The 13,616-nt window shown below is 40.4% G+C and overlaps 1 protein-coding gene across 2 annotated transcripts in view; it reads left to right on the forward strand.

Moving 5' to 3' along the window:
* The window catches only part of SCUBE1 (signal peptide, CUB domain and EGF like domain containing 1), a 194,734-nt gene that overhangs the window by 154,211 nt on the left and 26,907 nt on the right, over positions 1–13,616 (forward strand). For both annotated transcript variants that reach the window (XM_032106283.1, XM_032106284.1), the window contains one exon: positions 12,501–12,617. In XM_032106283.1, coding sequence (XP_031962174.1) covers positions 12,501–12,617 — 117 coding nt within the window. The remainder of the gene's footprint in view (positions 1–12,500; positions 12,618–13,616) is intronic.

Consider the following 13,616-nt stretch of genomic DNA (forward strand, 5'->3'; position numbering starts at 1 on the left):
TACTTCTCAAATCCTTTCTGTTACACTGGGTGTCAGTGAGACTGTGAATATTGGTACAGTCTGCCTCTGTGAGAAAAAAGGGTTGCAAGATCATACCCAGAAACAATAAATGCCCCAGGTATGAAGTAAAAACATCTCTAGCCAGTACAAGTTTGTTTGCCAAGTGATAGTATCTGCAGTGTTGGTTGTAGCAATTAAGTCTGCTGAAACATGAAAACAAACACATCCCTCCACCTCCGGTTCTCCCCTCTGCAGCAGTGTTTTCATAAGTTAAAGGGGAATGTTCTTTGGTTGCTGCTTCTTGGAAGGCATATTAAACCTCACAATCTAGGCTTTAAATCACTTTCTAATACAATGAGGCCTAATGTGGAGAGGGCAGATGGGACAGATTATTCCACTTCTGTTTTCCCATGAAGCTTCTGACACAGGCTACTGTTGGAAGTTAGATAGTAGATTAGTTTGACCTCAGGTCTCATTCAGTATGGTAGCTCTTGTACTGTTAAACTCTATAAAGTATGCTGCTATCAAATTGCTTTTTACTGCTCTGTCTGGCCCCCTCCTGTTGATGATGTGTGTGGGAAGCCAAGCAAAACGTTCCATTAGTGTTTAGAAAGAGAATTTGAGATATATTTTTCAGTTGATGTTGTAGGATTTATGACTTGTATAATGCAGAAATTACTTTACTGGACTGGAATCATGTTATGTATTAATGAATTACCAGGATATGAGTCAGCCTTGGAATAGTTTGAGCAGGAAGGTAGCATTCTTCCACAAACAATAATCTCTTGATAAATCGTGCTGAAAGCTGTAATTCAATAGGAATTGTTTTTAAAGAGAATCAGAGAAAGACTATATGTGTATATCTATTCTCCACTACTGCACATTAATGCCATATTACTGCCCTCAAGCATTTAGTTACACTGATTATGGTCAGACAGCCTTTACCCTGAGTGCTAAACAGAATTGCAATAAAATGACAACTCTATCCCAAATATTAAAAAGAGTTTCATTTTTCTGTGCTTGCATCTACATTCCTGAGCCCTCTAAAAGTGCTCTGGTTTGCTTATTTCCTTCTAATGAGAATAAAAGCCCAACCTGTTGAAACAAAGGAGTGTGATTTTCTTCTGTTAGCCATGTTATGAACTGCTACTCCTTGTTTTGCTAACTTGGAGATGAGACCTCAGTTACAACAGGTGAAATAAAACCAAAAATCTAAGCTCAAATATTGAGTCAGTGGAATGGAGGAGTGTCTTCTGGGGTTTTGCTGGGTGGAGGATTTTTGATGCATATTTGCAAACCATAGTGTTGGTGTTTTCAGAGGGATACCTGCCAGGACTCTGCAGAGGCCAGCCTTTCTGGGCAGGGTTTTTAAGCAAGCCTTTGAGGCAGAGCCAGAGAACAGCAATTCTTGTGTATATTCAGTGGTCCCTTGACTTCAGCAAGAACTTGGAGTAAGCTGGGAATGCACAGGTCCACAGGAGGTGAAAGGAAGTGCTGCATTTGAGTTCTCAGCTGAAAACTGAAACTGTGTTGTTGTACTTGCTCTTCAGCCCTGTCAAGTAACACCAGGCATGTTTTCACCCAGACTAGTCCCTTGTTCCTTCCAGAAGTCTCACTAGCAGCTCCTACTAAAGGGTGATGGAGACAACACCTTAGCAAAGCGAACAGTTTCCTCTTTTCAAAAATACGGCTAAAAATCAAATGTATTGCAGGATGGGGGGAATATTTCTTCCTTGACGCAGAAGGCGTAAAGCCTTTATTATGTTCTCCTCAGGCTGTTAGGCTGCTCTTACAGAGTTGCTGTATAAATAGTGGCTTGAGCAGAGTGCAGACGAGTAAACATATTTATGTTTGTAGGAAAACAAATAAACCTGCCTGAAGTTTCTTTTAATGCACTTCTCTTGATATATGGCTTCTCCTACCCCCAAGCTCTTGACGAAGTAGCACAGTTTATTCCTATAATAGCAGTGGATAACTCAGCTTGCCTTTGCCTTGGGAAATGATTGATACTGGAAAATTATACATTTGCTTATAAAATTTTGGCAATGTCTTGATAAAAGTACTTATTTTCTTTAAAAAAAATTGGAAAAAGTATTAACTTTAATTGCATTTTAGGTTGTCCTAGCAAAACAATGGTGGGAGGATAAATGTAATAGGAGCCAAAGCCAATTGCCTCCTGCTGGGTTCCCAAGATTAACAAAGGAACCTGAGTACAACAAAGCTCTCAAGTAATGGAGAGGGATGGGGAGGAGCTAGGACAGGTGAGCATAGGCCCAAGAGCAAGGATAATGTCTGGGAAGTCTAAGTATTGACACAACTTCTGTCTCCAATTTCAAGATGTTCAAGAATGAAAATTAGGCTTTTGCCTTTTTGTTCACAGTTATCTCTTTCACTTCATGTCACAGCAGATTCCGCCCTCAAAGCCTGGAGGACCTTGTGTTGCTGGGAAGTGGTTGTGTCCAATTGTCACATAGAGAAATACAAATTGGCTCAAGAGGATCTTTATTTTCGTACCATAAATACTTCTGTTTCAAAATCTTATGTCAAAGACAATCTGTACGTAATGTGAGGAAGCTATAAAGCATATAAGTTCAGTGTCAGAGATGTGTTGAGGATGGTGGTGCAGTCATGAGTAGATTTTGTAGTTCCTATGATCTGCCAAAATGCTTAGCTTAACTCATTTCCTATTGATTTTAACAGTAATAGGTTGTAAAAATGAGTAATACTGTTAAGTGTACTTAGGCATTTTTTATACTATTAGCTTTGGTTGTTAGAAGATAATGGTGCTTTACTCAGGTTCAGATTCCTATAGTGCATTTTTATATGTTTTAAAAATCGTTTGGAAATCCTTTTATAAGTTGTTATTCACAAGATAGCAGCAAGGAGTAAAAGCAGGATGAGAGAACTGCCAGGAGCTTATGGCGAGGTTAAGTGTGATGTGCTCAACAGAGAAAACCAGTACCAATTTGAAATCTTCTCTTACAAATGCCTTTATAGAACACCTCCCTAGGCTCACTTTGTGCCTGTGACCTTGGACAGATTTACTAATTTTATACCATTGTGTCTAGTTATTAGTAGGTTTTTCCCATGTTCCATGAGAGACCAGGCAAACTTTCTTACCTGCAAAAAAAAAAACCCTTTCTTTTTTTAACTTCCGTTTTTGAAAGTATCTGCAGAGCTGTCTCTGGTGACCAGCATTGGTTTTCTCATTCTTCTCTCTACTAGAACAGCTGACCAAATTCAGAATTGAGCTTTGCTGAAGAATCAGAAGAAGAGGGAAACTTGGCTTGACACTTGAGACCAGGCACCTTTTCCTCCTCAGCAGTCACATGGGGAAAGTTGACACTGCTGTTCCCCAACTCTGCTTGCAGGACTGAGATTTAGCAAGTAGTTTTGCTCAATTGTGTTTAAAATATTAGAAGAAATTATCTGCCAAAATTGAATTTATCAAGTAATCCTCTACCATTATTCTGTTTTTAAGTTTGGTGCTGCCCCCAAAAATAGCAGATGGTAGGGTCTTCCATACTGCTGCAGGGAAACATATCAGAAATCCTTCTTTTTGTCCAACAGCAGAGAAGTAATAATGTCATAATAATGGTGGTGATAATGATGATGTATTTCACTATAGAAATGTAAAAAAGCCTGGTCCACATCCCATCACCTACAGTCAAAGAAACCCCCAAAGTCCCCAAAGTTGGCTGCCAATTTTTGCCTGGCTGAAATTGCCAGATCCTGCAGTTCCCATCCAAAAGCATAAATCTTCCTGCCCCTTGGGCAAAGCTCTTGGTGATCCAAAAGCAAGCAAATCCATGGCTGATGCATGAGGCAGAACAAAACCATAGTGCCTGGGAGCAGACTTGGCTCTGCAGTGCTGACAGGAAGAGGAATGTGTGGTGGTCACTTGGCTTGGCACACATGTTAGGGGGAGCACACACGTGTTAAGGGAATAGGCGTTTGCTGCAGTGAGATGTTGTTCCACAGCCCCATTTCTGCAGACTCAGAGTAAGTCCTGAGGGAAGCTTGTGGAAGAGAAGGAGCTTGTGCATTCTGTGTGGAAGAAAAACTAAATATGGAATTTTTGAAAGAAACTGAAAAGAGAAGGGAAAATTAATTTGTTGTTACGTGAGATCACATAAAGCTCACTTGGAAGAGTTCCTAAAGAAAAGATTGTGTTTTCTGTGGAGAGGGAGCAAAGAATTTAGGCATACAATTTTATTGCCAAGTCTCGTTTTTTACCTGCTTTCTGTTTGTTTTCAAACCCCAGAGATAGCACAGTGGTTCACAGAAAGTGCAACTGGTCTCTTTTGATAAGGTCTGATACCAGAGATAAAGGAAACAAGCTGCCATTTACCTTTAAAGACCTTCCCAAATGTGCTGTCTTGTTCTTCCTAAAAGCAGTTCCCTTTGCTTTAACTTCGAGGTAAATAGTGGGAAACCAGTTGCTGTGATGTTAATGAGGGTGATGAGTTTGCTGGGTGAAGAGTGGTCCCCTTGGTGCTTAGCATCAAAGAAGGATCTGCCTACTGCAGTTCCTCGAACACTGAAGGGGCCAGTGAAAGATTGCTGTCTTTTAAACTGAGGTGAATTCACAGGAATTAATAGAGGCAGCCAGCCAGCCCAAGGGAACTGCTTCGTGTGAATCCTTCCTGCTTTCTTGTGTGTAACCTCAGGCCCAAGAAAATAATACGAGAAATCTAAAAAGAGATACCTGCTTATTCCTGAAAGGATCAGGTATGCACTGCACTTTTTAAGATAAATTATTTGGCCTTTACAAAATTTAGCAGTTAAAAAGGATCACACCAATTTGAGCTCTAAAAGTTAAGCTGATGGAAAAGACTAAGGGATCGGTTCAGGAAAACAACTAGGCAATCCATTCTGGGACAGGGATGCTTCTGGAGGTTACCAAGCAAAATGCTAGAGGCTGCTTAAGTACAGGAGGTTGGACTAAATGAGTATGAGTGTTTAATGCTGGCATTGAATATACTCATTCTATCAAAATAAACGTCCAGTTTCTGGGTTATGTCTTGGAAGACATTCTTCAATTTCAGACATGTAGCAGAAGTGTGAGAACACACAGTAAAAGGAGAAAACAGTGATGCCCAGACATTCTTAGAGCAAAACAAGAGTATCTAAAATGATCAGACCAAAATGATAAACAACAGAGACAGCTGTAGCTCCCTAAACTGCATTTGCACCAGAGCTGTATGGAGTGTCAATACTGCATTTGGTACTGTATGAAGACAGAGAAGGATGTGGCCTGTCCTAAGAGTGACAGCCTCAGGAGCAGAGATAGGGGGTTATTGAGCTTACTGTGGGTACAGATAAGCTGGGAGGAGGATGAAAACAAGCTGTTTCCAGGATCTCGATATACTGAATAAAAACATACAGTCAGGATCCTGAGGTAGAATTAGGTAGATGATAATATTTGTCCTTAGTACAGCTCTATACTGTGTGCCTATCCCTGAAGCTAAGTAACAGTCACTTTGCTGTGTACTGCTGAATCCTTGAAACACCTCAGTAGGATGGTTGCATAATAAGTCACAGGTTTCTAATTATTTATTGACTCTGTCTCAAACATATATTGCAGTTTTCTTTTGCTGTTTATATACATTTATTTGTTTTACTACCTCTTCGCGTTCTAACAAATCATCTCTAATAAAAAGCACATTTCCTTGCAAGCAGAATCAATTTCCTTCAGAAGTCTTTCAGTCCCTGATTAGTGGGTTACATTTGGTCTTCACTAATCACATACTTAACTGTGAGCAATAAAGTTCTTAAATAAATAAATGCTTTGGTCCAAGTCAACATTAGTTATAATGGACAGTTTCCCACTCAAATTTCTGAAATACAAGATGAGACTGTCCTACCTGGGCACTTAGATTCCCATTAAAATACAGCAATTAATGCCAGATCTGGTTTTTTTCTGCAGGCCATTGGGTATGTTATTAACAATTAAGTCTCAGCAGCAAGATGACTTGATTGCAACTCAGTAATGCAGTGAGAAGTCTAAATGGGTGTGGGTTTTCAATTACTTTTAAAGGCCTGGAGTTATGGCTATTTTTTCCCCTTTTGTGTTAGCCTGCTCCAGAAGCACTCAGTGGGAAGGTAATGAAGTAGAAGATTTGTACATTACTACATCTTTCCCTGCTTCCTTTTCATTGGTTTTATTATTGTAGGCTTTGAAACTTAAGGAGAAGTTAGCTATGAGCCGTTCCTCCTGGTCAGGGTTGGCTGTGTATTACAGAGCTACATTCTCACACGGAGGATGCATTTTTACTAACTGTGAACAGGGCTAAGCCACAGTGGATCAAAAAACGTGAGATGTGGTGGAAACCCCGTCACATGGCTGCTGTAGCAAAACAATGCCTTCCCAGCATTGAATTTAAACCACCATTTGTTGGAGAACGTAGCTTGAATCATGACTCCCTGTGGTGCAGCAACCACTCAGATTAAGATATGTGGTTTCCCTAATGTCTGTCAAATATTGTTGGAAACCAGGCTGGCTCGGCTGTGAGGTGAACAACATTACATGGGTGGTATCAGTTCCCCGCAGAAATTGGAGGTGGGGGGAGGAGAAGACAGAATATAACTTTCAGCCAAAATACATACAAAAAAAGCATTAGTGTTTATTTTAAAAACATCATGTAACACTTCTTTAGAGTTTCTATGTATGTGTGCTTAATGAATGAGAACAAGGAAAGGCTCTGTTTCTCAGAGGAGCCGATAACTTGGAAGCTGAGAAAGGTGAACACAAAACATTCTGACTAACCTTGAGTTTGGCTTGTGTGCATGGCCTGGGGTGCTCCACACTGAGTCCACATTTGGCTTGGGGGTTAAAAATAAACCAGGGCTGTGTGAGATGGACGAAACAGAACTATATCTTGTGGGCCTTTGCATGAGGAGAATGTGGCCTTGTTAGGAGATAACCCCAGCGCCCTGAGAGCGCCTTTGCTGTGCTCACTGCCCCGGGACACCTCAGCCTGGGGCTCACCCCCCACCAACGCCTGAATCTGAAACCCACGGATTCCTTGCCGTGAATGTTCTTCATAGCAGCCTGGGCAGCAGTTATGAGACAGATAAAAATCTTTGCTGCCATAATCAAGGAATACCTAAACTTCCTGAGAGGACTGGACTGTATGGACTCACGACTGTAATAGCACCTTCAAGTATTGCTGTAATACCAAAACTTACCATTTTTGACTGATCTACCAGCATTCAGGGTGTCATGAGTCACTTCTACCAATGAAGGAGTTGATGGTAGAGATAGATATTTCCTTTTGTTTTTATTGTACATTCCATTTCTAAGTAAAAAATATTTCTTTTCTGTTTTACTTCTATTTGAAATAGTATATTTAAATTTAATTTATCCATTTTGCATATATGCAGTGATCTAGTGCCTGCTTCATGTCCTGCCTCACCGAACACAGACAAATCAAATGTAAGATGGGTTCTTTGCTTATAGTGTCCAGAATCTTTACAGTCTGCACTCTGTTCCCCATCCCTGTTATAGCTTTTATTGTCTTTGAGCCACTCCTGTCTTGTTCTCTGTAGCACAAATAGCACCACCAAATAACAGTGATCTCTCCTTTCCACTTTTATTTTCAGATCATGTGAAAATTACTCCAAGCTCATGACTAAACTCATATGCAGTTATGACATATGACCTGTGTTCTGGAAGGAGGCTCCCAGTTTCATAAATTGACCTAGCTACTTAGTGTATGTTTCAGAGAAAAGCTGTTGAGATGACCATTAGTTTTCTCTAAGCAACTTCTTCACTTGTTCTTAATATTAACAAACAAAATTACATTAAGGAAAACAGAGATGGGACAATCCTCATTTTTGAAGTAGATTTTTAATGTGAAATTGGGAAGCTGGGCATTGAATTCTTCAGTTCTATAACCACAACCCTCAAATTACACCTCTGTGCAAGTGAGTTTTGCACGTTTTCATTCTGTCAGGGAGTTACAGCAGTTCCTGCATCAGTTTGCAGTTCTAAAACATCTCTAAATCCAGCAGGATTTACCAGTCTCACCTGTGTGTGTGTCTGATGTTGAGCTGCTTGTTTGTAATGCTAATGCTTTTTGGAAATGTCCTGCTGTACACTTTGATTTCTTGATCACTGGTTCCTTTTAATTACTCTGAAATTTATTTTAGAGCAATGACAATCAGGAATACAGGGTACTGCATCTAAGGGCTGGAAACAGAGTACAGAAAGGAGCCTTTCTCTTCAGAGCTGCTGGTCAGAATCCAGCTCAGGTTCGGGCTTAGCAAAAATCACTGCTGTGTGATGGCTTCAGGGTGCCCTGCACTCTGTGTCCACAAATGAGTCAGTGTCCACATCACACAAACCACTGAACAATTGGTGCTACTGTAATTGGGAGTCTAGTGGCAGCACCACTGGAAAGGGCAGGGACTTGAATGAGCATGGAAAATGAGCTGCTTTATTCCCTGCTCCCTCAGGTCACCTTTGAGACACATCTGTTTGAGGAAACTTAGAAGAAATTCGATCTCTGGTAGCTCCCTTCTGGAGATAGAAGAATTTACTTTGCAGTACTGACAATCTGACACCCACTAAAAAACTTTACATTCAAGAAAAATAAAGAACATTATGGGATCGTTTAACATGGGAAAGCCTGAACTAAAAAAAAAAGCTGCATATGATCGAAAAATCAACAATAAAATCCAAATGCTGACTTGAAATAATAGGAACCTAGCCAAACTAATATTATCAAGCATGGCCACTATTGCCAAAAATTGCTTCCCTCAAAACACCAGGGAAACCCTGTTCCTTTATTAAACCGTTGAACAACCTCTTCCAGTTGAATCCCTTTTAGGGAAAAAATTAAGGAGTGCTTCCTCTGTTCAGACATTCTCTTTGGAGGTGAGAACGTGGTTTGCTAGAAGAGATATTGGACTTTATTCAGCCTGAGATGATGCCTTGATGCCATGGAAACAGGGGCTGGAAGGAGAGCCATCAGCAGCACAGGACACCATAAAGAGAAGTCTGGCACTGCCAGTGTGCCCGTGAATCCGTGGTGGAGCTTGGAAGACACCTTTGGAGGTCACCTGCTCCAACCCCTGAACTTGGCACTTCCACTGGGTCTGCTATGAAGTAGGGAGCTCCTTGCTTAGATTTTATGTGTATCATTAGTATTCCTAAAAAAAGCTGGCAGGAAACGGATCATGCGCTACCAGCAGTGAATTTAGCCCCGTAGTCCCTGCAAGCTTCAAACAGCTCAGCTGTGAAGACACCTCTTAATACACTGAAATGACACAGTCACCTATGCTGATTGCAGTGGTGAATGTGGCATGAATTTTTGACTAAGTGAAAGTAAAAAAAATGTGGTTTATGTCAAATAAGTGCGTTAGCAAATCTGAAATGTTCTCAAACAGCTGGGACTACATGTGAATTTATGCCAAATGCAACTAAAAATAGAAAACAAACTTCAACCTTAAGCTGAAGTTTTCTACCGCGGTTCCTCAGAAACACAACATTTTGACTTTTCATCTTAAAGCAGTTAAAAAACTCAATTTAAGTAACTTTAAATCATTTTAAGAGCACCTCAGATCCAGAAAGTTAATTTATCAGTATTTATTTTGGGGTGTGGGAGGGGGGAAATTCAGAGCAACACAATACAAAAATGTTTGTATGTTTGACTGTGTATGTGGGGGTGGGGGCGGGACTGTAACCTGTCACATCTCTGGTTTTGTATTTTTTGACTTCAGTGGATGAGGCTACCAGATTTTGTAGTGTTTTGTGTACAAAGGAGACAGGATTTAGATGCCCACGTTTTTTCCCCATTGTTGTGGTAAAGCAGGATTTGAAACCCGGGGCTGTGAAGGTCAAATTCCCAACTCTGTGGTCTCTTGTGAGATACACCTGTGTCCTGAGGGTGATGGGAAATAAGCACATCCTTTCAGGCTAAATATGGAGAGGTATTGTGAAGCACCACAGAGGTGTGAGGGCCACCTTCAAAGTTCCTGGGAGCCTGGGGATAACAGCATCCAGAGCACAGATTTCAGAGTTTAAAAAAAAAAAAAAAAAAAAAAAGAGGATTTCAGCATCCCAGCGTCCTGTATCACACCACCAGTTTCTTATAATGAAGAGTATGCAGTGCATATTTTTCCCTTTTCTATGACAAGTGCTGAATTCCTCAGGGGGCTGGTGATTGTGCAGACAGGGCTCTGCAGAAAGCTGGGTCCCTCCCTGCCTTCCTCAGCCGGGAGCAGCTGGGGTTGAGGCTCAGCCAGGGGAACCTGCACAGGGGCTTCCCTTGTTCCAGCAGCCAGAGCAGGATGCTGAATTCAGCAGATTGAACTTCTGAGAACAGCAGCAGGAGGGGGGATGAGGGCTTTAAAGGGCGAAAAAGCTACGGAATAGAAATGCATTTGGCCATCCTGAGTGTCTGTTACTCAGCAAGCAGTGGTCATGTCATCAGGCAGACTGTTTTTCCATGGGCAAAGAGGGAAGTGCATCCTCCTTAATGTGAAGAGAAATAAGCCTTTTATGCAGCAACACAAAGTGCTGCATGTGAAAGCAGTGCATAAACACTATGGACTAAACTAGTGCAGGATAAGATCACTGTTGAGAAATACAAAATTGGTTTTGAAAAAGAGACTTCCAAGGTAAGTCAGAGCCAGAAAATGAACTGCTTTTGTAAATTTCCTGCAATTCCACATAGCGAACGAGCTTACACATGAATGAAACCATGATGTATGATTTGGCTTCTCAAGCATTAAAAATCCTTTTTAACTATAGCTGCGGTGTTCATTCCCAAATGATTTTACTTTGTGTATTTATTTAGAGAAAGCTGAAACAGTTTGCCATTTATGTGTATTCAGAAGCTGCATATTTCCAAGACTGTAAAGGAAATCTTAAAAAGAAATTACTTTAGGAATTCAAATGATGATATTTTAAAAAGGATACAAAAATGCATTAAAAATTAAGTAGATGTAAGAAAGAGAAAATCTCAGTTGTCATCTTTGTGTGACTTGATCATAGCAAGTGATTGTGATGCACACATAAAACTGGATAGCACAGATTTTTGTTCATCATGTTTGTTTCATTTTATGTTATGCATTTGCCTGAACAGTTGCTTCCCACATTGTGAATTATCTCTTGTGTGAATGTTTTGAAACATTCAAAGTTGGAGGTCATATAAAACATAGCTGCGTATGACATTTTAATTTGTGCATAAACTCTCACACAGATTTTGGGTTTGTGTACACATACAGGAAATCCTAATTTTATAGTTCTTGAAGGTAAGTATTTGCATTTATAATAATGGAATGAGACCTAGAATGTTTCATTAAATGTCAAAACTATGTAAATAATGCTTGGATATAGGAATTGGATAGAATACCCTGAAGTATGGTGAGTTTTCAAGTTTTTTAAAACACCAGCAGCTTTCCAAGCATGTACAATATGAAAGTCTAAGTTACATATTGTAATGGTGGTGCTCAGGTTTTATTCTTAAAAAGTATCTCTAGAAAGTGTGGAAACTGTCATAGGAGTACTATTCCATTCATTTATAAGTCAGGAACATTGGAGGAATGAGATTTCTTGAAATCACCACTCAAATTATGTCATTGTATTCAATTTTCTGACCTATAAGCAGAAAAATTAATCACAGAAGAGATTGTTTTTTAAAAAAAGGATAATAAAATGAACTCAAAAGTGTTGTTTTGCACAGATTGCTGTTTAAGGTACCTTTAATGTTTTCAGCAAGCCCATTTTGTCAGGACTGCTGTCAAATAAACCTCCACAGCACCTGCTCAGCAAAGCCTTTGTGCTGTCCTGGGAGCAATGTGCTCTTGGTTGCTTTTTTCATGGCCTGCTGGGTTGAAGAGGCTGTGTAAGCCAGGGTTTCACATTGCTGAGCAGTGATAATTAGAGATGCCTGACTTTTCTTAGGGGAAAGAGGTCATATTTTCTTGAGTTGGATAGAATGTGGACTTTGGACTAATATTTTCTGTGTTAGATGCAGCCTGTCCATTCCTGATGCTGGCTTATTCTCCAGCAGTGTTTTGCTTAGCCTCTCCAACTCTGTACAGTCTTGTAAGGCAGAGGAGAAATCTGGGAGCAACTCCCTGTGCTGGTGGGCAGATGTCAGCGTGTTGGTCAGTGAAAGAGGGAGTCGCTTGATTCAACCCAAACCTTTTTTCCTTTGTGCCACTACCGTCCCCAAAAGCTCCATACTCTCCCAGGCCTGATGGGTCAGTATGATCAGAAGTTAAAGGTTGCCATCTAATGGGGAACATACATAATACAATCTTCGTGGGGTTTTAGCAAATTACTTCTTCTTGTCCTTCTGCATGTACCTGTAAGTATTTTCTTTACAAGGCACTAGAGGAATGAGAACAACATTTTATTCAGATTTTACCTGGGATGGTAAATGATACTTTGTCAATAACAAGACATTGCAACCCAATGAGAAAATTCAATCATTCACTGTAACCTGAGTAAGTCTAATTTCCTAATGCTTTTTCTGTGAATTCAGATATAGATGAGTGTTCCTTTGAAAGGACCTGTGACCACACCTGTATCAACTACCCTGGAAGCTTTGAGTGTCTCTGCCACAAAGGCTACACCTTGTACGGACTGACGCACTGTGGAGGTTTGGAAACTGAGTTTTGCTTACATGTGTGTTTGTTTGCTTTGTGAACTCTTTACAGAGCCACACATTCTTTTAGATTAAGGTTTTATAACTCAAGATGATAAAGACGTAACGTTAAAATAAACTTGAAATATCATGAGCTGGATGTGACTAAAATTTCAGCATCTCAGATTTGCTGAAGCATTCCCAAGAGAAAAGCACCAATGAAAACCAGTGTCCCACCATTTTTTGATCAGTATTTCCACAGGAGTGAGGTTACTCAGAACTGTTAGGAGGCTTCATACGATGGGCAACAAAGAGAATAGGGGAAGGATGTCCATTTTGAAAAGTTTATGTATTTAGGCTCTGTTGGCATTTGTCCTTACCAGTCTGTGACATAAACTACCTGTGAAATGCATAACAGAAGGCTGTTGTGGATCTTCCTCCCATCTTCTGGGGAGTTACTTTCAACCTTTTTGGTATGCCTGGAAAGAATTGGTGCTGTAATGTTTCATTATCTAGGGGAGGGATATTTTTGAAGTGCAGTATTACCCCAATGACCAAATTAGAGGTTGAACTGATGTAGCAGAAACAGATGCTGGCCCCTCACTTCTGAGGGCTGAGCTCACCTGATTTTGTAATGTCAACATGAGGCACTGCTAATGGTATCTCTGCATGGCTTCTTTTTTGGGAGAAAGGTGTAGGAGGTGTATGCTGGTCTCTCTTTTATAGAGAAGTATCACATGAATTCATGGTAAGAGTAGAGGCAGGCAGGAAGAGAAATAGGAGTCCATCTAAGGAAGCAATTTGGGATCAGACTCCACTTGAGAGCAGTTGTGAAAGCAAATTCAAAGTCTGGAAGTTTTTGGGATCTGTGTTATGTGAGGTGTGGACAGACTGATCCTTAGTTTCACTGTTAATTCCTTAATGACCTAATGTACTATTTTAGGGAAAGCCTCAAAGTTTGGGGTTCTGCCTCAGTCTTTAAATAACCTTAAGCCTCAGTTCAGCTTCAGTCTT

Source organism: Corvus moneduloides, chromosome 4 (genome assembly GCF_009650955.1).
Source record: "Corvus moneduloides isolate bCorMon1 chromosome 4, bCorMon1.pri, whole genome shotgun sequence".
Taxonomy (NCBI): Eukaryota; Metazoa; Chordata; class Aves; order Passeriformes; family Corvidae; genus Corvus; species Corvus moneduloides.